The sequence below is a fragment of the Camelina sativa genome, chromosome 9 (assembly GCF_030686135.1).
Source record: "Camelina sativa cultivar CO46 ecotype springtype chromosome 9, ASM3068613v1".
Classification (NCBI taxonomy): Eukaryota; Viridiplantae; Streptophyta; class Magnoliopsida; order Brassicales; family Brassicaceae; genus Camelina; species Camelina sativa.
In genome coordinates this window covers 31372322-31396335 of record NC_141888.1, presented here as the reverse complement: position 1 = coordinate 31396335, position 24014 = coordinate 31372322, and the positions used below count along the sequence as shown (strand labels likewise).

The following is a 24014-nucleotide window of genomic DNA, read 5'->3' as shown; positions in this document are numbered from 1 at the left end:
AAAGTCTGTACAGGTGTACGTGGATATTGGGCAGATCGATTGTACAGGTGTACCGGTGACAATTTGTTTAAGCAAATTGTGAAGAAACCAAGTTTCTAACCTATTTGAGTTACTTACCGTTCTTGGTGTTGATTGTGCCTATCCTATCCCATTACATTGTGATAATCAGTCTGCTAAATCTATATAAGCATGAATCCGGTGTTTCATGAGAGAACAAAGCATATTGAGGTAGATTGTCATTTCATTCGTGACGAGATTGTTTGTGGTGTGATTGCTCCACAATATGTTTCTCCACAATATGTTTCTACGCGTGAACAGCTTGCCGACATACTTACTAAGGCTCTTGGTCGCAAGGAGTTTGATGATTTTACTGGCAAGTTGGGTATTTGTGACCTCCATACTCCAACTTGAGGGGGGTATTGGGGGTTATATATTTCTCATGTGTGATTAATATATTGTACAGGTGTTTAAGTGCAATATATGTAAAGTACTAAGGGTTTATTCACATGTATGTATAAAAGGGCTATACCTCCGAATGAATAAAGTAAGCAAATCATTATACAAACTTGGTTTCTTCACAATTTGCTTAAACAAATATGGTGCAGGGTCACTCTCACTCAAGTTCGGGGTCTTCTACTATTTCGTCTTTTAATGTGTTCTCCTCCGCATCAACAGAGTCATCAGTGGTACGAGGTCCGCTTGTGGAGGCTTCGCTCTGCCAAGTGAATTTCCTTAAAGCCTTCAGCTTCAGGTTCAGTGCTGAGAAGTTTGGGTCCGACAACAGGTTTTTCATTGCGGTCTTTTCCTCGAGGACACTCACGACCAGCGACATTTTTGGCCTTAACGCCGGGGACGTGTCAGTGCACATTAGCGCCACGTTCAAGATCACCATCGCTTCCTCTTTTGAGTAAGCTGAACCTAGCACTGGATCAACCAGGTCTAGTAAGCATCCCATGTCTTGCAAAACGTAAGCCTACACGTGAGAAGGAAGAGAGAAACCAAAGTTACTAGATCTGTGGTTTATTTTTTTCACTTAATAACAGTTTTTTTTTTAAAGCAGAGGAATAGATGGAAACTGTTTACCCGATCAAGAAGGCACTCCAAGTTTTCGCTTGGTTTCACGCTTGAGTTACTCTTTCCACTGACAATTTCAAGGGCAACAACGCCAAAGCTATAAACATCAGCTTTTTCAGTCAAGTAACCACGCATGGCGTATTCCGGAGCCATATTATTACGGATAGAGTTGTATTTTGTGTCGTATTTATCTCTCTCTGTTGATAAGGACTGTGGTCCTATATTTTCGTGGTCTCGAGTCTATCTATCCGTGTAAAGTCTCTTGTATAAATACTCTGTTTTGTGAATGAATAAAGCAAGTTGGTTCGATATCTAGTTCTTCATGGTATCAGAGCAAAGATCTTAAAATTCTCTAAATTTTTTTTCTTTTCACATCGATCGTTTCGATTTTTCTCTTAATTCTCTGTTCAACGTTTGTTTCTTGCGTGGCAAGTAAACATGTCCTCTGTCGAAGACAGTTCTTCGGCAACACAAAAGAATGATCCGCCGCAGTCAGTGACTCCGGTGGTGTCTCCTTACACCTTGGCAAGCTCCGACAATCCTGGTTCCATGATTTCGTCGGTGCTATTAACCGGTGAAAACTACAATGAATGGGCGACGGAGATGTTGAATGCACTCCAAGCCAAACGGAAACTTGGTTTCATCAATGGGACGATTCCTAAACCAGCTGGTGACGATCCTAACTTGGAGAATTGGTTGACGGTGAACTCCATGATCGTCGGCTGGATAAGGACCTCAATTGAACCGAAGGTGAAATCAACAGTCACTTTTATCGCGAACGCTCATCTACTTTGGTTAGATTTGAAGCAGCGGTTCTCGGTTGGGAACAAGGTTTGCGTTCATCAACTCAGAAGTCAGATCAGTGCTTGTCGACAAGAAGGACAGACAGTTGTTGATTATTACGGCAAGTTGTCTACTTTGTGGGAGGAATACCAAATTTACAAACCTCTCACAGTTTGTTCGTGTGGTCTGTGCACATGTGGAGCTACATCTGCACCTGCAAAAGACAGAGAGGAAGAGAAGATCCACCAGTTTGTTTTGGGACTTGATGAGGCAAGATTTGGAGGCCTTTGTGCTAATCTCGTTGCCATGGATCCTCTTCCGTCTCTTGGTGAAGTGTATAGCAGAGTCATCCGAGAAGAACAACGATTGTCTTCCACTCGCCTTCGTGAACAACGAGAGGAAGCAGTTGGTTTTCTTGCTCGGTCTGATGCTTCTAGTGGAAGCAAGCAAGAATCGGTCCTTGGTAAATCTCGTTTCTCCTGCTCTCATTGTGGTCGTAGTGGTCACGAGAAACGAGACTGTTGGCAGCTCGTCGGATTTCCGGACTGGTGGACGGAGCGGAATGACAAGAGCAATGCAGGTCGTGGTTCTGGTGGTCGAGGAAGAGGTCGTGGTACCACCTCCAACGTTGGCGGTCACGGACGTGGTCATCCTGTTACTGCACATGCTACTAGCTCCAATCCTTCCGGCTTACCTGAGTTCACACAAGAACAGTTGAAGGCTTTCACTCAGTTTATCCAAGACAACTCCAACAATGGCACTGTTTCTACTGATAATTCAAACAAGTTGTCTGGTAAGCTCACTTTTGGCAATGTTATCTTGGATACTGGAGCTTCTCACCACATGACAGGGACACTTTCTTTACTGACTAATGTCGTGTCTATTCCACCAAGTCCGGTTGGTTTTGCTGATGGAAGTAAAACCTTTGCTATAAGCATTGGTTCCTTTCCACTCTCTAATGATGTCAAGTTGACAAATGTCCTTTTTGTTCCATCACTCACCTGCACATTGCTTTCTGTTTCTAAGATTTTGAGACAAACAAAGTGTCTAGCCATGTTTTCTAACACTCTTTGTGTTTTGCAGGACCGATTTTCGAAGACTTTGATTGGAAGCGGTGAAGAGCGTGATGGTGTGTATTATCTTAAGGATGTGGCTACAACGAAGATTCATATGGCAAGTGCGACTGAAGATCCTGCCTTGTGGCATCGGCGCTTAGGACATCCTAGTTTTTCGGTTTTGTCGTCTTTACCTTTGTTTTGTCGTTCTTCGTCTTCTGTTGGCTCTACGTCTTGTGACGTTTGTTTTAGAGCTAAACAAACAAGATCTGTTTTTCCGGATAGTCTTAATAAAACAACAGATTGTTTTTCAATGATTCACTGTGACGTTTGGGGTCCGTATCGTGTACCTTCCTCTTGTGGTGCGGTTTATTTTTTGACTATTGTTGATGACTTCTCTCGAGCAGTGTGGACGTTTCTTTTGCTTGAGAAGTCTGAGGTGCGAGGAGTTCTTACAAATTTCTTGCAATACACGGAAAAACAATTTGGCAAAGTTGTGAAGGTTGTTCGCACTGATAATGGTACAGAATTCATGTGTCTCTCTTCCCACTTCCGTGCTACTGGAATTGTTCATCAAACATCTTGCGTTGGTACGCCTCAGCAGAACGGACGTGTTGAACGGAAGCATAGACACATTCTTAATGTTGCTAGGGCGTTGCTGTTTCAGGCTAGTTTACCGGTCAAGTTTTGGGGTGAGGCTATCCTTACTGCTGCTTACTTGATTAATCAAACACCATCTTCTATACATTCGGGTCGCAGTCCCTTTGAGTTACTTCATGGTTGCGAACCCTCATATGACCAGCTTCGTGTTTTCGGTTCGGCATGTTATGTTCACCGCCATACACGAGACAAAGATAAGTTTGGCCAGCGAAGCCGTTTGTGCATTTTTGTTGGCTATGCTTCTGGCAAAAAAGGTTGGAAGGTGTTTGATATTGAGAAAAATGAGTTCCTTGTGTCGCGGGATGTGATCTTTCAAGAGAATGTGTTTCCTTACGCGACTGCTACACCATCCTCTTCTTTGCCCTTTGTGTCTCCTTCTCCGATCTCTGGTGATGATGATTGGATTGTTTCTACTTCGGATGCAAGGGGGAGCTCTGTGGCTTCTCCTGTGCCAGAGTCTGGTACTGTGACTTCTTCGCCGTCTATTGACACTGTTGTTGCAGGTTCTGCTCCGGTTGTTGCAGAGTCCGTAGTTCCTGCTGAATCATCTCCTGTTGTCTCGAATCTGCCTGCTCTGCCTCCGGTTGTCTCGCCTAGTTGTTCTCCTGCAGATTCTGTTCTGCCTGTTGTTTTACCGGCTGTGTCGACTCCACCTGCTCCGCCTCTCCCTCGTCAAAGTCAGCGACCTTCGAAGCCTTCTGTGCGGCTTAGCGATTATGTCCTGTATAATGTTAATCACACACCATCATCACACGCTCTTCCTGTCTTCACGTCTCAGTCTTCGACTTCGGTCCCAGGTACGTCTCTGCCTCCTTTCACAGATTTTCTATCTGATGATAATTTTTCACCTGCATAGCGTGTTTTTCTTGCGGCTGTCACTGCTCACTCTGAGCCTAAACACTTTAAAGAGGCTGTTAAGATCAAAGTCTGGAATAATGCTATGTCTAATGAGGTTGACGCACTGGAACAAAACAAAACAGGAGACCTGGTTGATCTCCCACCTAATAAAGTGGCGATTGGTTGTCAGTGGATTTATAAGACGAAGTTTAATGCCGATGGTACTGTCGAACGTTATAAGGCGAGACTTGTTGCTCTTGGTAACAATCAGGTTGAGGGGGAGGACTACAAAGAGACTTTTGCTCCGGTTGTTCGTATGACGACAGTTCGTACGTTTCTCCGTCTTGTTGCTGCAAAGAACTGGGAGGTTTTTCAAATGGATGTGCATAATGCATTTCTCCATGGTGATCTTGATGAGGAGGTGTATATGAAACTTCCTCCGGGGTTTCGTCATTCTCATCCTGGCAAGGTTTGGCGTCTTCACAAGTCCTTGTATGGTTTGAAACAGGCTCCTCGATGTTGGTTCAAGAAGTTGTCCGATTCTCTCTTACGGTTTGGCTTCTTCCAGTCCTATGATGATTATTCTCTCTTCTCATATACCCGGAAGAATATCGAGCTTCATGTTTTGATTTACGTGGATGATCTTATTATTTGTGGGAATGACAGTTACATGCTTCAAAAGTTTAAAGATTATCTCAGTCGTTGTTTCTCCATGAAGGATTTGGGCAAGCTGAAATATTTTCTTGGTCTTGAGGTAAGTCGTGGCCCTGATGGATTCTTCTTGTCCCAGCGTAAGTATGCCCTTGACATTGTTGCTGATCATGGCGACGACCTTCGTACTCGTCCTGCGTACACTCCAGTGGAACAGAATCATCATCTTGCCACTGATGATGGTCCTTTGCTTACGCATCCTCGGTCTTACCGTCGTCTTGTTGGTCGTTTGCTGTATTTGTTGCATACCAGGCCTGAGTTAAGTTATGCTGTTCATGTCCTAGCTCAGTTTATGCAAGCTTCGCGCGAAGCTCATATGGAAGCAGCCTTGCGTGTGGTCAGTTATTTAGGAGGTTCGTCGGGTCATGGCATTTTACTTCACTCCTCGCCGGATTTGACTATTGATGTTTACTGTGATTCGGATGGGAGTTCTTGTCCGATTACACGTCGTTCGCTTAGTGCGTATGTTGTCTTGCTTGGTGGTTCCCTTGTCTCATGGAAAACTAAGAAGCAGAAGACTGTGTCACATTCTTCCGCGGAGGCCGAGTACCGGGCCATGTCGGTTGCTCTTAAAGAAATCAAGTGGCTTCGCAAGTTGTTAAAAGAATTAGGCATCGACCAAGCTGCGCCAGCTCGTTTGTTTTGCGATAGTAAGGCCGCTATTCATATTGCTACTAATCCGGTTTTTCATGAGCGTACTAAGCATATTGAGAACGATTTTCATGCTGTTCGTGATGCTGTCCGTGATGGAGTTATTTCTACACAGCATGTCCGTACGAATGAGCAGCTTGCCGACATTTTCACTAAAGCTCTTGGACGTGATCAGTTTCACTACATTTTGTCCACATTGGGCGTTCGTGACCTGCACCCTCCACCGTGAGGGGGAGTATTACGGATAGAGTTGTATTTTGTGTCGTATTTATCTCTCTCTGTTGATAAGGACTGTGGTCCTATATTTTCGTGGTCTCGAGTCTATCTATCCGTGTAAAGTCTCTTGTATAAATACTCTGTTTTGTGAATGAATAAAGCAAGTTGGTTCGATATCTAGTTCTTCACATATATCCTCTGTAACATGCAAATGTATTAAGAGTATCAAGAAAAGTGATTTACCCTTGAGAACTTTAATACTTGGAACTCAATAGTAAAAAAAAAAAAAAAAAAAAGACAAAGTTTACGGTGTTCCAGCGATACGAGTTCTGATGTGTGTGTTGTCATCATCATTTAGCTTTGCCAAACCAAAGTCAGAAATTTTTGCGTTGAGATCCTCATCGAGCAACACGTTGCTCGCCTTTATATCCCTGTGCACAATCTTGATCACAGAACCTTCATGGAGAAATGTTAGTCCTCTTGCTATGCCTAAGCAAATCTTCTTCCTTGTTGGCCATTCTAATTGCAGTCTCGATCCTGTGAATATTTTTTTTTTCAGAAAAAAAAATTATCATAGGGACTTTTAGCTTTCATGCATGTCACCGGATCATAGATATATATACATGGTTTCTATCGAAAAGTTTTGAGGAAACTAACCAAATAGAGCACGAGATAGACAGTTGTTCTCCAGATACTCGTAGACCAATATCAGTTGCTTCTTCTCCACACAACATCCATATAGTTTCACAAGATTTGGATGTTGTAGAGATGAGATTATTCCTAATTCATTCACAAACTCACGGCTTCCTTGCTTGGAATTTGAAGACAATTTCTTAACTGCAATCATTCTCCCCTCTGACAACTCGCCCTGCACCAAGAGAAAGAGCCACTCTAATGATCTCTTACAAAATGTAGCCATCTTTTAGGTTTTGTCAAAAACAGAGAAAGTTGAGGGATAACAACCTTGTAAACAGAGCCAAACCCACCCTCACCAATCTTGTTTGCTGCATCAAAGTTATTCGTGGCTGCTTTTATATGTCGAAGAGTGAAATTTCCGGTCTGGAGATCTAAACCCTTCAGCTCTGTATGGTTATAGAATTTTTTTTAAAAAAAAAATTCAAATTAAAGCGTTAGTAGACACAAAGAAGCAGCCTACACAAAAGTAGACCTAGCTAGCTAGTGTCTATCTATACCTCTGTCCATGGCATTTTTGTAAGACCTTCTTCTCCAGAAGCAAAACACTACGACAAGTATGATGACCAAAATGAAGATTACTGCTGCAACTACAATTCCTACAATTAGTAGGGTATTCTTCTTGCCATCATGCGTCGGAGGTTTGAAATCTGCCACAAACAAATTAAATGCCGTACGTACCATCTATCTATCTGCTAATAAGATTCCCCTTTAAGAAGTGAAAGCAGATTTAATTTGAAGTAAGATAACATACTAGGTTCAACTGATATAGCAGAGATCATTGGGCCATAAACTCCTCTAATTGGAAGCGTAGTTGTCCCTTTGCCAGCCCACCTCAAGCTGATCTTCAAATTGTGATTTGTTACATTTACCACAAATGTTTTTATGATTGGCTTGCCCGTACCACCAGCAGCTTCTTCAATGTTGAAGTCTTTGATCATCAACTTCTCCTGTGAGCAGTAGACAGTAGTTATATAAAAATAAAGTAAGAGTTTAGTTGTTATGATTTACATTTGTTGGATTCCACAGAGACGTACCTGAACATAAATATCGAACACTCGTCTGCCAAGACTGTAGAATGTACTGTCGCTGGTAAATATTATCTCTGCGAAGTGGAGACTCACAGTGTACTGCCCATTTCCCAGACAGAGTCCGTAGTAAGTCAACAAGAGAGGAGAAATCCGAGCCGTCTTGTAAAGAACAAAACGTGGAGACGAAGCATTGGCTGATAGTGAACTTTGTTCTTCAATTAACAACGCTAACCTCTACATCCACAAGAAGCAGTACTTTTTTTGTAAAGAACTCGCTAATACTCCAAGAATGTAAGACCTTGGCGTTTATACGCCAATTAGTTCTTCCGGGAAGAAGATCAGCAATTTTATCGAATCTCATGATTTTTTCAAATTAGGGTTTTCACCTTTTTATTTTACACCTCTTTATTTTCACACTTTTTTGTTTTATATATATACAGAATTTTATGGACTTTGAAAAAAAAAATTTGTTCTTTGAGTATTATTAATGATCTCACCATTTGTTAATGATCTCAAAATATGCAAAGTTTCGATCCAAAAATTATGTTTCTTTGTCGCACCCCCAGCTTTCCATGTTGGCACCGTTAGTTTTCACAAATTTTTGTTTTACACCTCTTTGTTTATTACTTTGTTTATATAAAGTTGCAATGTTTTGATCCAAAAATTGGGTTTCTTCTCGTACCCCTAGCTTTCAATGTTTGCACTTGTTAGTTTCACACCTTTTTGTTTCACACTTCTTTGTTTTCACACCTTTTTGTTTTTATATATATACAAATTTTTATGGAATTTGAAAAGAGTTTTTGTTCTTTGAGTATTATTAATGATCTCACCCTTTGTTAATGATCTCAAAAGTTGCAAAGTTTTGATCCAACAATTGTGTTTCTTTGTCGCACCCAAACTTTCCTTGTAGGCACCAGTTAGTTTTCACATCTTTTTGTTTTGCACCTATTTGTTTATATATAGTTGTAATGTTTTGATCCAACAATTTCTTTTCTTCGTCGTAACCCTAGCTTGAAATATTTGCACTTGTTAGTTTTTTCACCTTTTTGTTTCACACCTTTTTGTTTCACACCTTTTTGTTTCACACCTCTTTGTTTTCACACATTTTTGTCTTTATATATATACAGATTTTTATGGATTTTGAAAAAAGTTTTTGCTCTTTGAGTATCATTAATGATCTCATCCTTTGTTAATAATCTCAAAATTTGCAAAGTTGTGATCCAACAATTTTGTTCTTTGAATATCATTATTGATCTCACCCTTTGTTAATGATCTCAAAATTTGCAAAGTTTTGATCCAACAATTGTGTTTCTTCATTGCACCCCCAACTACCGTTAGTTTTCACACTTTTTTGTTTTACACATCTTTTTTTATATAAAGTTGCAATGTTTTGATCCAACAATTATGTTACTTCGTCATACCCTTACCTTTCAATGTTTGCACTTGTTAGTTTTCGCATCTTTTTGTTTCACACCTATTTGTCTTCACACGTCTTTGTTTTTATATATACATATCTTTATGGACATTGAAAAGAGTTTATGTTCTTTGAGTATTATTAATTATCTCACATTTTGTTAATGATCTCAAAAGTTGCAAAGTTTCGATCCAACAATTGTGTTTTTTCATCGCATCCCCAGTTTTCCATGTTGGCACCCGTTAGGTTTCACACCTTTTTGTTAATATAAAGTTGCAATGTTTTAATCCAACAATTGTGTTTCTACGTCATACTCTAACCTTTCAATGTTTGTACTTGTTAGTTTTTGCACTTGTTAGTATTCACATCTTTTTGTTTCACACATTTTTGTTTCAGACCTCTTTGTTTTCACACTTTTTTATTTTTATATATATACAGAATTTTATGGACTTTGAAAGAAAAAAAATTGTTCTTTGAGTATTATTAATGATCTCACCCTTTGTTAATGATCTCAAAATTTGCAAAGTTTTGATCCAAAAATTATGTTTCTTTTTCGCACCCCCAGCTTTCCATGTTGGCACCGTTAGTTTTCACGAATTTTTGTTTTACACCTCTTTGTTTATAACTTTGTTTATATAAAGTTGCAATGTTTTGATCCAAAAATTGAGTTTCTTCTCGTACCCCTAGCTTTCAATGTTTGCAATTGTTAGTTTTCATACCTTTTTGTTTCACACTTCTTTGTTTTCACACCTTTTTGTTTTTATGTATATACAAATTTTTATGGAATTTGAAAAGAGTTTTTGTTCTTTGAGTATTATTAATGATCTCACCATTTGTTAATGATCTCAAAAGTTGCAACGTTTTGATCCAACAATTGTGTTTCTTTGTCGCACCCCAACTTTCCATGTAGGCACATGTTAGTTTTCACACCTTTTTGTTTTGCACATATTTGTTTATATATAGTTGTAATGTTTTGATCCAACAATTGTGTTTCTTCGTCGTACCCCTAGCTTGCAATGTTTGCACTTGATAGTTTTTGCACATTTTTGTTTCACACCTTTTTGTTTCACATCTCTTTGTTTTCACACATTTTTGTTTTTATATATATACAGATTTTTATGGACTTTGAAAAAAGTTTTTGCTTTTTGAGTATCATTAATGATCTCACCCTTTGTTAATGATCTCAAAATTTGTAAAGTTGTGATCCAACAATTATGATCCAACAATTTTGTTGTTTGAGTATCATTATTGGTCTCACCCTTTGTTCATGATCTCAAAATTTGCAAAGTTTTGATCCAACAATTGTGTTTCTTCGTCGCACCCTAACTTTTCATGTTGGCACCCATTAGTTTTCACACTTTTTTGTTTTACACCTCTTTGTTTATATAAAGTTGCAATGTTTTGATCCAACAATTGTGTTACTTCGTCATTCCCTTACCTTTCAATGTTTGCACTTGTTAGTTTTCGCATCTTTTTGTTTCACAACTTTTTGTTTCTCACCTATTTGTCTTCACACGTCTTTGTTTTTATATATACATATCTTTATGGAATTTGAAAAGAGTTTTTATTCTTGGAGTATTATTAATTATCTCACCTTTTGTTAATGATCTCAAAAGTTGCAAAGTTTCGATCCAACAATTGTGTTTCTTCGTCGCATCCCCAGTTTTCCATGTTGGCACCCGTTAGGTTATTCACACCTTTTTGTTTTACACCTTTTTGTTTATATAAAGTTGCAATGTTTAAATCCAACAATTGTGTTTCTACGTCATACCCCTACCTTTCAATGTTTGTACTTGTTAGTTTTCGCACTTGTTAGTATTCACATCTTTTTATTTCACATCTTTTTGTTTCACACCTCTTTGTTTTCACACTTTTTTGTTTTTATATATATATAGAATTTTATGGAATTTGAAAGAAAAAAAATTGTTCTTTGAGTATTATTAATGATCTCACCCTTTGTTAATGATCTCAAAATTTGCAAAGTTTTGATCCAAAAATTATGTTTCTTTATCGCACCCCCAGCTTTCCATGTTGGCACCGTTAGTTTTCACAAATTTTTGTTTTACACCTCTTTGTTTATAACTTTGTTTATATAAAGTTGCAATGTTTTGATCCAAAAATTAAGTTTATTCTCGTACCCCTAGCTTTCAATGTTTGCAATTGTTAGTTTTCATACCTTTTTGTTTCACACTTCTTTGTTTTCACACCTTTTTGTTTTTATGTATATACAAATTTTTATGGAATTTGAAAAGAGTTTTTGTTCTTTGAGTATTATTAATGATCTCACCCTTTGTTAATGATCTCAAAAGTTCCAACGTTTTGATCCAACAATTGTGTTTTTTTGTCGCACCCCAACTTTCCATGTAGGCACATGTTAATTTTCACACCTTTTTGTTTTGCACATATTTGTTTATATATAGTTGTAATGTTTGATCCAACAATTGTGTTTCTTCGTCGTACCCCTAGCTTGTAATGTTTGCACTTAATAGTTTTTGCACATTTTTGTTTCACACCTTTTTGTTTCACATCTCTTTGTTTTCACACATTTTTGTTTTTATATATATACAGATTTTTATGGACTTTGAAAAAAGTTTTTGCTCTTTGACTATCATTAATGATCTCACCCTTTGTTAATGATCTCAAAATTTGTAAAGTTGTGATCCAACAATTGTGATCCAACAATTTTGTTGTTTGAGTATCATTATTGATCTCACCCTTTGTTAATGATCTCAAAATTTGCAAAGTTTTGATCCAACAATTGTGTTTCTTCATCTCACCCCCAACTTTTCATGTTGGCACCCGTTAGTTTTCACACTTTTTTGTTTTATACCTCTTTGTTTATATAAAGTTGCAATATTTTGATCCAACAATTGTGTTACTTCATCATTTCCTTACCTTTCAATGTTTGCACTTGTTAGTTTTCGCATCTTTTTGTTTCACAACTTTTTGTTTCTCACCTATTTGATCCAACAATTGTGTTTCTTCGTCGTATCCTAGCTTGCAATGTTTGCACTTGTTAGTTTTTGCACCTTTTTGTTTCACACCTCTTTTTCACACATTTTTATTTTTATATATATACAGATTTTTATGGACTTTAAAAACAGTTTTTGCTCTTTGAGTATCATTAATTATCTCACTCTTTGTTAATAATCTCAAAAGTTGCAAAGTTTCGATCCAACAATTGTGTTTCTTCGTCGCATCCCCAGTTTTCCATGTTGGCACCCGTTAGGTTTCACACCTTTTTGTTTTCCATCTTTTGGTTTATATAAAGTTGCAATGTTTTAATCCAATAATTGTGTTTCTTCGTCGTACCCTAGCTTTCAATCTTTGCACTTGTTAGTTTTCGCATCTTTTTGTTTTACACCTTTTTGTTTCACACCTCTTTGTTTTCACACATTTTTGTTTTTATATATATACAGATTTTTATGGACTTTGAAAAGAGTTTTTGTTCTTTGAGTATTATTTCACACCTCCAATTTTTAAAAATTATGAGTAATATTTTCTTTTAATTTATTAATCAACATGATTCACTCATCTTTGTTAAAATTTGGATTGTTTTATTTATTGATTCATTCATCTAACTTTTGTTTGGTGTCGTTTTCCATTTATTCATGCATCAATCATCTCTTTCAATTATTAATCTAGGTAATTGATTGTGATTATTAATTTTTCATAGATTTATATGTTTATATATTATAGCAAACTCACTTTTAGGTGTCAATTTAAATATAAGGGATAAGATTATTTTTATTATCTCATCTAGATGTTTAGATTTATTAATAATATTAAATGTTGTAATATTTTGATCCAACAATTGTGTTTCTTTGCTGTATTCACAACTTTCAGTGTTCACATTTATTATGGACATATATATATTATGGACCTTGAAAAGAGTTTTTGTTCTTTGAGTATTGTTTAACACCTCCAAATTTAGAAATTATAAGTATTATTTTCTTTCAATTTATTAATCAACATTGATTCACTCATCTTTGTTAAAATTTTTTGAATTGTTTTATTTATGATTTATTCATCTCACTTTTATTTAGTGTCGTTTTCCATCTACCTGTATTGATCATCTCTTCCAAGTATTAATTTAGGTAATTAATTGTGATTTCTAATTTTTTATAAATTTATCTTTTTAATCAATTTAGTTTGTTGCAGCTATAGCTCTTTCTCCCTGATTCTCTTATTATTTTTTATAAATTTTGATAGAATAATGATTTTTTTTTAATGTGAATATCTTTCAAAATTGATTATCTGAGTATGATTCAGTAAACTTAGATTTATATTTGTTTAACCCTATTCTCTTATTTTCACTGAATCAATTTTTCATTTAATATATACAACAAATATTTTATTTAACTATTTGGTTGATTAATCTTAGTCATTATTTATGATTTTTATACTATACAGTTAAAGAATTACCATAAAGTTAGTCATTTTAAATTTTCATTTTCCCGTACGATAACGTATGGGCTGAAATCCTAGTATATATAATTACAGGTTAAAGGTAAAGTTTGTAGTTAATAGATATGATGTAAAATTATATATACACTTTATGATACAGCTAACAATTATATGTTTTCAAACAACATTGTTAAAACCAAATAAAATATAATCATGTGAAAATTTTAAATAATATGTTCTTCGACCATCTACAGTGTATTCATCTATTATTTTATAATATAGAATAAGTCTAAATTAGAAAATGGTTTTCTCCAATGTGAAAGTCTATATCTGACTATAAAATAGAGGTAGTGTTAAAAATATTAAAAATCACTATATTTAAGAGAAAAAATATAATTCAAGTCTAAATATCCAAAACAATTATCCAACTACAAACCATCATTATACAGTCTCAAATACCTCTTTGAAAACAACATTAACTGTTTTATTCTGGCATTTTCCATCTTTATCTGTAAGTAACACCTTGAATTCTTTTCTGGTTGTGACTCGAGAGAAGACAACATAAAGCTGTCCATGTGTGAAAACCGGTTTTGGTAGAAACAATCCAACATGTTCTAGCGTCTGACCTTGACTTTTGTTTATAGTAATTGCAAACGCCACAGTAACAGAAAACTGTCGTTGCCTCATACGAAAGGGAAACTTTGCATCAGGTGGACTAACATACATCCTAGGGATAAGTACTCTATCACTAATCTTTTTTCCTGTCACGATTCTTGCTTCGATTACATGATTGGCCATCTGAGTAATAATTAACCTTGTACCGTTACACAAACCTCCCTTAGGATCTATATTCCTTAGCAACATGAAGATGCTCCTATTAACAACGTTCAAACATGGCTTGGCAATCCAGAAACTTGTATACTGTTTAGAAATTCCTGAGTGTAGATCATATTATCATGAGCATTTTTATCTGACGTTTCAATACTATCAGACCTAAGATATCGTCTCTCCTCACCCGTAAATAAAAAAATAAAGATGGAATTTTAGATATGTATTTAATATTAATATTTCTTAAAATTATTACTTCAATATCCATATTATGAGTTTTGCTTCTCTAATTAAGTCAGCAAGATCCGATTCGGCATCGATAGTACACACATAATATTCATTAAGATTGATTGGAATACCAAATCTTGAATGAGCCGTTCCACCACCTTCCAAAAGCAAAGCAGCTATACCACTTGAAGCAACATTCATAACAATATTACTTTTAGACCTTATATCAGCACCAAGAATAGTCCACAAGAAAGTTTTCCAGTACCACCAAATCCATGAACATAAAACATACCACATTTGTCGTGATTCACAGAGTGAATGATTTCTTCATAAACACGTCTTTGCTCCTCAGTTAGCATAGGTAACAACTCATTGTACAATTCTTGTTGTTTATGAGGTTTATATATTTTCTCATCTGCGATAAGCCTATTTACACATGTGTTTATCATACTATTATCTGGTTTAGGCATTTTCTCAAACGCCGTAAGAGACGTTCCATTCGATCGCAGCATCAATTCTATTTTAGTTAAACATATATTTCTATCTGAGCATGTGTCAACATTAGACCTACAACAGTAAAGTTAAACACTTATTTATAATTTTGTTTTGCGAAAAATAAATTACATTCAATTAACCAAATAACAATTTGACTTGTGCGGGAAAAAACGTTTTTAAAAAGAATTATTGTCTAAACTTTTTTGTGGTCAAATATATATTACTAATTCAATTCTTTTATAAATTTGTGTGGGCAAATATATAATAGTTCAACTAATTTAACAAACCAAAAAGTAAATTAATTATAAGGCTAAAAAGGATTCCAACAAAAATGTAAATGGAAAAGAATTAACTAAAAGAGAAGCTATAATTTAATCTTCAAAAATAGTATTTATTTTCCATTTTTAATAATTTAAAATGGGATTCGATTATTTTATTTTTGAGATTTTCTAATTTTTGTTTTAAAAATAATAATACGTTTTTTAAACAGTTTATTTTTAAAAGTGAAAGAAAAATAATTTGTTAAAATTACTCATTTATATTTTCAATATATATACATTTTAATTGTCAGGACCTTTTGTCTTAATTAGAATCTTTGTTCCTTCTTTTGGTGATAGAGTATCCAGCCGGAATAACATGGGTTTTCCGGAGATTTACATCAAATTAAATGGATATTTTTAGTATATCCTCTCGAGATTTTCAATTCCTTCTATCCAAATCAAACCGTCATAATTATCTACAGAAATTTAACATTTTAGAAAATATAAAATTTCTTGAAACAAATATTTACAAAAGATTTAAGTATTTATTTCCACTTTTTTAAAAAAAAATTAAATTGGATATGAATATTTGATTTATGTTTTTTTTCTTCTAATTTTTGTTTTTAAAAGAAAAATAATTTTAAAAGTGAAACAAAAGGTCTGTAGAAATTTACTAATTTTAAAAACAAGGATATTCTCAAAGAAATATTTGTAATATATTCTAGTATTTATTTTCTATTACTTTTAAATTTTAAATGAGACATAAAATTTAGATTTCTGATTTTTTTTATTAAAAATATGAGAAATTTACTATTTATTATATATTATTTATCCGTCTAAAGCAATTTCAAATAAACAATAATTGTAAATTGTTTAAAAAAACTCTTCCTAATCTTCCTTAATCTCTTTCCTTCTTGAAAAATCTCTGAGAAATAAAATCCCGAATCCAATTAATATTCCTTCCTTCTTCTTTCTATCAATTTAAGAGGAAGAAGGAATATTAGTCACAAATATTTATGAAGAAATATTAGTCACAAATATTTATTTAAATATTAGTGATAAAAAATATTTAGCTTATTTGTAAATAGAAAGAAATCAAAGTTTTTAGAAAATTACCATAATTGTTTTATGAATAGAATCCACCATAATTTTTGTGCAACTATAATCATTACAAAAAATATTAGCAACAATATTATTTTAAAAATTTAAGGATTCGGTTAGCAAAAATTAATATCTAAATTTCATTATACAGTATTCAATTTTGTAGATCCACAATTATGATCAATGATCATCCATGAATTCAACTGAAACCAAAAAATATATGTAAAAGGTTACATATAAATATAATTATAATTTAAATCTATTTGTAAATAGAAAAAAATTACCATAAATTTGTTATGAACAGAATCCACCATAATTTTCTGCAACTATAATTATTACAAAAAAACATTAGCAACAATATTATTTAGAAAAATAAAGATTAAGATTAGCAAAAATTAATAGCTGAATTTTATTATATCCAGCTTTGTAGATCCACAATTATGATCAATGATCATCTATGAATTCAACTGAAACAAAAAAAATATGTATTAGGTTACATATAAAATTATATTTCAAATTACTAAACTACAAAACAAAATATAGAAAATAATACAACCTATATTTTTTAAAGATGGAGAATCCATAGACAAAGTCTATGATTGCTTGATCTTGCTTTCCAAACAACCACTACAACAAAAAAAGCAGAAAAAATTAGTATCCGATAAATCATATAAAATTTTCAAAAGTTGTCTTTGCTCATTTACTTGTAGAATAAAAAAAATCATGGAATAAAAATATGATCATGTTTAACCAAGAGAATAAAATTGAATAACAATCACCACTATAAAAAAATAAATAAATACAATTAATAAAAATACTTTACCGATTTGATTTTTTTTGCTTGCTTCATCAACTTGTTCGTCCAATCTTGTTTTTGATATACAAAAAAATGTCCATGGTCCATGACATGTACACCTAAAACACAGCCAAATAGTACAAAATGAGTAAAACTTTTGATATGATTTAACATAATAATTAAAAATTATAGCAGCATAAAAATTAATCATGCAAAGCATCAAAGCATATGGATAGTACATCAACATGAAAAAAAAAATCTAAATCACACAATAGTAAAGTTGATTCATTAGAACCAAAATAATACAAAAATAACATTATACTCTCAAAATATATGTTTAGCTTAATGAATCCGACTTCTACTGTTTTGGGTAAGCCTCTATATATATAGCTTAGAAGGAAAATCGTCATAATTATCTTTACCATTTTAAATTTTTAAAAAATAGAAAATTTCTTTAAACAAATATTCGTAATATATTCTAATATTTATCTTCCATTTTTTTAAAAAGAGATATTGTGTAAATATATTAGATTTCCGATTTTGTAAAACAAAATTCGTTTTTTTTTTTAATTTTCGATTCTTTTTTTTTTTTTTTTAAACTTAGAAAAGGGTAAAAAGGTCCAGTTTTGAATCTCATTAATGGCAAATTAGTAATCTTAAGTCTGAGGATGAATGTGGTGCATTTCAGCAACCTAAATAGAGAGTAAAAGCTTCTTCGAAATATTTTTAATGGTATTTTTCATTAAGGGCAAAGAAGTTCAATTTTTATGAGATTGGCTGTGAGCTCTCTCCACTTCTCCTTTAATATATTAGATATATTTTGGAATTCGTCCGTTTATGTTGCATCTCCTCAACTCCCTGCATGCATATCCAAGGTTAAATGTTATCTAATTAGATATCTTTTTACTGCATACAAAACAGAAAAAAAATTGTGTTCTATATATATAACTCACAATACAGTGAGAGACTTCAAATTCTGCAACGGAGGGAAGGGCGACGATTTTCCACCTAGATCGCTAATCTGGCTGTCATATTATATATACGTAATAAGAATAATGAAGCAACATTGTTTCAAGAGTAACCAGATTTGAAGAGAATAAAAATATTGGTGTGTACAGTTTGAACAAGCTAGTCAGGGCTGAAGTACTGGAAGGTAATGGACCATCCAAACCGCTACCAAACATCTCCCTACAAAACAATATTTCAGTGCATATATTTTCCATGAGAAGCTAAATCGATCGAGAGCACTAGTGATCTTACAGATGATATAACATTGTCCAGTTTCCAATGAATTCTGGTATTCGCCCAGTAAAGTCATTATCACTTATCCTCCTAACCAGACGACAAATACAACCAAAAGAGTGAAATCGTTAAATTTAAATAACAAGGGAATTAATTTACTCTTTGTTTTTTGTTTTTTTTTTTTGTGTGTGAGTTTGATCATGATAATATTAACCAAATGTCAAAGAACTATATATAAAATATATCCTTACATGAAGTGCAGGTTTTTAAGGAGTCCAAGCTGTTCAGGTAAAGGACCACTGAAAGAATTTGAAGACAGCGATCTGCCGCCAAAAATAAAAATCAGATAGATAAAAAAAAAAGGATAAATAGTAACTAACGACTAAAAAAAGTATACAAGATTGAAAACGATATGAACGAGAGAGTGTCAAGAAATTTACAATTCTTCCAGATTAACCAAATTTCCAATCTCAGGAGGGATTGGTCCTGAAAATTGGTTTCCTTCGAGTTCCCTACATAATTATATATTTCAAATGCTCAAGTTAAATTCTTAGAACGTCAAGAATCATAACTAAAACATTATGAGCAAATATTAAGTCACATTAATAAAAGTCACTGGCTCAATTATGCAGAAATTTACAGAATTCGGAGTGATGTAATGCTGGTTAACACTTTCGGAAATGGACCCGTTAGTCGGTTCCCCAAAAAAGATCTGCATGTGTCCATTGAACCAACAAAGACATCGATCATTTAGTTAATATTAACTAATTAATTACACAACAATTAAAAATAAATAACAGTAGTGATCTTACAACTTTTCCAAATGCATTGATCCCCATTCCTTTGGTATTGATCCAACAAGACAGTTACGACGAAGGATCCTGCACAAATTAAGTGGTATATACAACGTACGCGTCAAGAATCATTGCACAAATACTATGTTACATTTAAATTAAATTACATTTCTTTTTTTTTCTTTTTAACAGAGTTTTGAGATAACGGAGCTGAGAGAACTTACAGAGTTTTGAGATAACGGAGCTGAGAGAACTCTGGGGGGATAATGCCTGTCAAATTCTGCGACGTCAAAACTCTGCAGAGAAAGCAAAAAAAAAATTTGTGGTCTCTGTATCAAAAATATATGACTTGATTATTGATTCTGAAAATGCATGATTAGGTCTTCCTTGGGTGACAAACTATATTTATAAGCAGGAACGTTTTGCTTTCTTCTCGAATAGATGTCGCAACCGCACTACTAGAGAGACTCATGAATAACTAGATAATTAAAGTTAAATTTTTAAAAAATCCAAGATAGATCCAACACCACTATAAGAATGACCATTTTGTAATATATATATATATATATAAGTGGTGGAGAAAAATGACTTAGCTTACATTGAAATGACATGACACGTCGATGAGTTGTGGGGATCAATGAAACAATCACAAGTGAGAGTGCTCTTTTGAAGTAGATTAGAGTTTACAATCCAGTTTCCTTTCCCACTGCATGGATCGTTGGTAAAGTCCCAATCTCTTTTCTTCATCTTCTTTCCTATCTCTTTCAATAGAGCGACTGCCCATTCTCAACCATTAATTATCATCATCATCCATGCACCAAAATATGAATCAGATTATAGTCAAAAAGAGGCCAACAATAAATATATCGTATATGACGTTGTAAGAAAAAACTAATAAAAATAGTAGCACCTTCATCACCGTGGAGCTTCATGGTGTTACAAGATTCAAAAATCCCACTGAAAAACAATGTTATGATGATAATGCAATACATAGAATGGGATGTAACCATGTTCCTATTGTAAAGAGCGAGAGGGAAAGCGAAAACCAAAGAGAAGATGTAAAGAGTGATAAAGAAAGACAGCTAAAGCCAAAGAGGAGATGCGCAGTGATGATGGATATGGAGTAGTCAGTTGTGTCAATCTTCTTTTCAGCATTTAATTATTAAGGTTTTGAGGAGTAGGGTTTGTTGTTAAGGTCATCAATCATTTATTTCAACTTTGAAATCGTTTGATCGTTTTTGTTATTGCTGCTTACTTACACCCGTAACATACTTGCCACGCCCATACCATATTTTAATAGTCCCGTCCAGTTTGACGAACTAAACTGAAAATATCGACTATATATGCACTGAGAAATATTAATTCATGTATCTAATATTATTACCCAAATAAAAAATATTATTGCTCTGATGCTTTCTGGATTTTGTTGAATGATATTTTTTTTTTTTTACCAATTACAAAGTTTGTGTTTTTATTTTATTTTCAGATAAATGTCATTGAAATTGCTAAGTACTCCAATATCATGTAAGATCAAGATCATCGATCCATATTTCAATTAATTATATTTATATTTAAAACAAACATATGTTCTGTTTTGATTGGTTATTAATGAATGTGATTACATGTATATATATAGTAATCTCAAATAAAGGTGTTGACTTAGCTCCACCCTTATCTTTTAATAGATTTAACTATTTTTATCATATGTGGATCTATTTATCACCGACCGGTGTTAAACAATAAATGAAAACTTATAGTACGAGTTTTTGAGAGTAAAGATAACCTTATAGTTATGAGATCTACTAAGTTATTTTTGTTTTCTTATATTATCATGTTTCTTATTTTGAGTCAGATTCGAGGTACGTACCACCATATCAATCTCTTACTAGTTCTGATTGTTTACCAACAAAAAAATTAGAATTTTTTATTAGATGAAAGAATTCTGCAACTATGAAAAAGGAAAATCTTATAATACCATGTATAGTAATGTGTTGTACGATTCTAGTTTTTTAAAAAATATATAATTACAATGTCTTGTGGTTCATATATATACTGTATTGTTATGTAACAGAGATGGAAGCTCAAAAGACGAAAGTCTGTAAGATAAATGAATTATGGATAGATCGATTTCATAGGTGTACCGGTGACAAGAAAAAAAACGAGGCTGAATGTGTAGCAGCTTTTGCGTCTAGTAGAAAAAAAGCATTTCAGTGCAGTTGTCGAGAGCATACTGAAGCTCTTTTTTGCACTTGTAATACTCATTGCTAAGTTTTATTATACCTTCACAATAAAATATATTGAATAAGACTATAAGAGAAAAGAGTGGGTGGTTATGTTAACAAATAAAAAAAATAATACATGAGTGAAAATAAATGTCATATCAAAGTTTCATACTTTTTACTTTGTTAAAGTCAATGCACTTATGTATATTATGTATTATACTTTTTACTTTGTTAAAGTCAAATGCATTTATGTATATTATGTATTAAGTATTATTTGAATTACCAAATGACTAATGAGTCTTCTTCTTAATTAAGTAACCATATAAATATGTGGACACATTGGTGAAGAGTTGATACAATCAATGTTATCTCTTCTTTATTAATTGGGAAGTACCTTACAAAAACAACCTTAGTATTCTAGTTATGAGATATGGTATTTTTAAGCAATCACTACAAGAAAACACCATAATTCTAAAGGTATCGACAACATACAATAAGAGACGGCACTGAAATTAAAAAGGAAAGAAAAAGACTTTTGGTAGAAGGATCTAAAGAGGAAGCAACGTTTAGAGGAGATATTTAAAGAAAAATGAGGATGGAGGAGTGTGATCTAATATTTATGGCTTTGGCCTAACTGATAAATAAGTGGGAGAACTGGAAGCGTTTGATCTTTGATCTGAAAAGAAGAATATAGAATTGATCTTTGCCATTTGCCATGTGGCACTTAGAGGAGAGATTTTGAAGACCTTGATGATATGACTTACTCTAAGATGTTTTTAATTTTGATGAGATGGATGACTTTAGGAGCTTCTATAGTCTTCTTTTATTAGTAAGTAATATTTCTTCTTTTGAGTCAGATTCGAGGTAACATATCAACGTAATAGAAGTCTGGGGAGTAGGTTTTGTTGTTAAGTTCATCAATCATTTATTTCAACTTTGAAATCTTTTGATCATTTTTGTTGTTGCTGTTTATCAGGGGCGGAGCTACGTTGATGTAAAGCGGGGCAGTTGCCGTTGTCAAAATTTTAGAAGGTAGAGCTATTTATTACAATTTTAATTTATGCCCCTGTTAAAAATTTACTCAATGCCCCTGTTACTTTATTTTTCTATACTCACGTTTAACTATTGTGTTAGTAAAACACGAAAACCCAATTCCTCGTAATAATATTTCTAAGCCCATTTAGTTGGCAAAAATGTATTACAAACTCATTTCTTTTTGGTACATTACAAACTAAAAATTAAACGTGAAACATGCATGACTCTTTAGCTTCCCTATTCTCCGTCAAACGTAAAATATTATATTCAGATAATTTTCTTCTATGTTATTGTTTTATTTATTACTTGGAGTAACCTTAGTAGAAATAAAAGAAAATTTTAATAAAATTAATATTAAGTGGTTTTTTAAATTTTATTTCAATTTTTTTTTTTGTATTTTTTAGCTCGTCGAAACTATGGTAAAGAATTGGTATTATGTACAGTATGCTTATAAGACATGATTTTAAAATATTTTATTTAATTTTTATAGTTTAAAATTATTGCTACGGGTAAAATTATTTTCTAGATCCGCCACTGCTGCTTACTTACACCTGTAACGTACTTGACACGCCCATACCATATTTTAATAGGCCCGTCCATTTCGACGAACGAGACTGAAAATATCTACTATGCACTGAGAAATATTAATTCATGTATCAAATATTATTACGCAAATAAAAAATATTATTGCTCTGATGCTTTCTGGATTTTGTTGAATGACTCTTTTTTATTTTACCCAAATAAAATATTATTGCACTGAGAAATATTAATTCATGTATAAAATATTATTACGCAAATAAAAAATATTAATTCAAAGTTTGTGTTTTAATTTTATTTTTAGATAAATGTCATAGAAGTGTGGTTGTAATATTTGGTGTTGTTGCTCATTGCTCATTGCTAATTACTCCAGTATCATGTAAGATCAAGATCATCAATCCATCTTTTAATTAATTATATTTATATTTAAAACAAACATATGTTCCGTTTTGATTGGTTATTAATAAATGTGATTACATCTATACTATTAATTGGGGAGTACAAAACAAGATTTTGGAAAAAAAATATCATATATCCATGTTGCCAAACATGTCCAATTGCTTGTATAATTAAAAAAAAAAACAATATATGGTAAACAAAATCTGTTATTCGAAAATCTAATATTATGGAAACAATAATTACGAAATTAATTATAAAATTAAAATTAGCCGATATTTTTGGAAATGGTTTAAAGTTGTTACCATTAAAGCAAACTATTAAATTTGAAATTGTATATATAACGTAAATGGTTCTAGATTTTGAGATATTTATAGAAATCTAATTTAATATTTGAATATTATTTTTTATTTTAGATTTTTAAATTTTCTTAACCAAAAAAACTATGTTAATTAATTCATCTTAATACATATGAGAAAAACAGAAAAAAATATGAAAACCTTAGTATATATTTACTATATATCTATACTATTAAAATATGAAAACCT

At 33.1% G+C, this 24014-nt stretch overlaps 4 protein-coding genes and 1 long non-coding RNA gene across 5 annotated transcripts; 1 reads left to right on the top strand and 4 right to left on the bottom strand.

Moving 5' to 3' along the window:
* Positions 1 to 592: 592 nt before the first annotated feature.
* On the bottom strand, positions 593 to 1227 carry LOC147939037 (putative LRR receptor-like serine/threonine-protein kinase At1g07650). Its single transcript, XM_087464360.1, has 2 exons — positions 1084 to 1227; positions 593 to 973 (listed from the first exon to the last, which is right to left on the bottom strand). The coding sequence occupies exons 1-2, from the start codon at positions 1225 to 1227 to the stop codon at positions 614 to 616; spliced, it is 504 nt and encodes a 167-aa protein (XP_087320486.1). The 3' UTR covers positions 593 to 613.
* Positions 1228 to 6273: 5046 nt separating this feature from the next.
* LOC147939036 (putative LRR receptor-like serine/threonine-protein kinase At1g07650) lies at positions 6274 to 6947 on the bottom strand. Its single transcript, XM_087464361.1, has 2 exons — positions 6645 to 6947; positions 6274 to 6524 (listed from the first exon to the last, which is right to left on the bottom strand). Exons 1-2 carry the CDS (start codon positions 6904 to 6906, stop codon positions 6292 to 6294), a joined length of 495 nt encoding a protein of 164 aa, XP_087320487.1. The 5' UTR covers positions 6907 to 6947; the 3' UTR covers positions 6274 to 6291.
* A 21-nt stretch (positions 6948 to 6968) lies between these two features.
* LOC147939035 (putative LRR receptor-like serine/threonine-protein kinase At1g07650) lies at positions 6969 to 8072 on the bottom strand (the record flags this gene model as incomplete). The annotated part of the gene is made up of 5 exons (XM_087465839.1): positions 8010 to 8072; positions 7718 to 7945; positions 7435 to 7630; positions 7181 to 7330; positions 6969 to 7069 (listed from the first exon to the last, which is right to left on the bottom strand). Coding segments are annotated over exons 1-5 (738 nt in total), but the record flags the coding sequence as incomplete, so codon positions are not given.
* Positions 8073 to 17267: 9195 nt separating this feature from the next.
* LOC147939034 (uncharacterized) lies at positions 17268 to 20046 on the bottom strand. Its single transcript, XM_087464359.1, has 10 exons — positions 19875 to 20046; positions 19501 to 19572; positions 19295 to 19363; positions 19123 to 19194; positions 18923 to 18994; positions 18734 to 18805; positions 18501 to 18572; positions 18357 to 18428; positions 18194 to 18265; positions 17268 to 18098 (listed from the first exon to the last, which is right to left on the bottom strand). Exons 1-10 carry the CDS (start codon positions 20021 to 20023, stop codon positions 18050 to 18052), a joined length of 771 nt encoding a protein of 256 aa, XP_087320485.1. The 5' UTR covers positions 20024 to 20046; the 3' UTR covers positions 17268 to 18049.
* Positions 20047 to 21003: 957 nt separating this feature from the next.
* Positions 21004 to 21785, top strand: LOC147939033 (uncharacterized). Its single transcript, XR_015564991.1, has 2 exons — positions 21004 to 21135; positions 21348 to 21785. It is a non-coding gene; the product is annotated as an uncharacterized LOC147939033 (long non-coding RNA).
* Positions 21786 to 24014: the final 2229 nt, after the last annotated feature.

Bases quoted from the DNA above. Each gene is read 5' to 3' on its own strand.
- LOC147939037 (XM_087464360.1), bottom strand. From the start codon at position 1,227: ATGGCTCCGGAATACGCCATGCGTGGTTACTTGACTGAAAAAGCTGAT. The intron at 974-1,083 runs GTAAACAGTTTC...TCTCACGTGTAG, and splicing joins TGGAGTGCCTTCTTGATCGG to GCTTACGTTTTGCAAGACAT.
- LOC147939036 (XM_087464361.1), bottom strand. From the start codon at position 6,906: ATGGCTACATTTTGTAAGAGATCATTAGAGTGGCTCTTTCTCTTGGTG. The intron at 6,525-6,644 runs GTTAGTTTCCTC...AAATATTCACAG, and splicing joins TCTATCTCGTGCTCTATTTG to GATCGAGACTGCAATTAGAA.
- LOC147939034 (XM_087464359.1), bottom strand. From the start codon at position 20,023: ATGAAGAAAAGAGATTGGGACTTTACCAACGATCCATGCAGTGGGAAA. The intron at 19,364-19,500 runs GTAAGTTCTCTC...TAATTTGTGCAG, and splicing joins CTCCGTTATCTCAAAACTCT to GATCCTTCGTCGTAACTGTC. The intron at 18,429-18,500 runs GTAAGATCACTA...ATTGTTTTGTAG, and splicing joins TGGACAATGTTATATCATCT to GGAGATGTTTGGTAGCGGTT.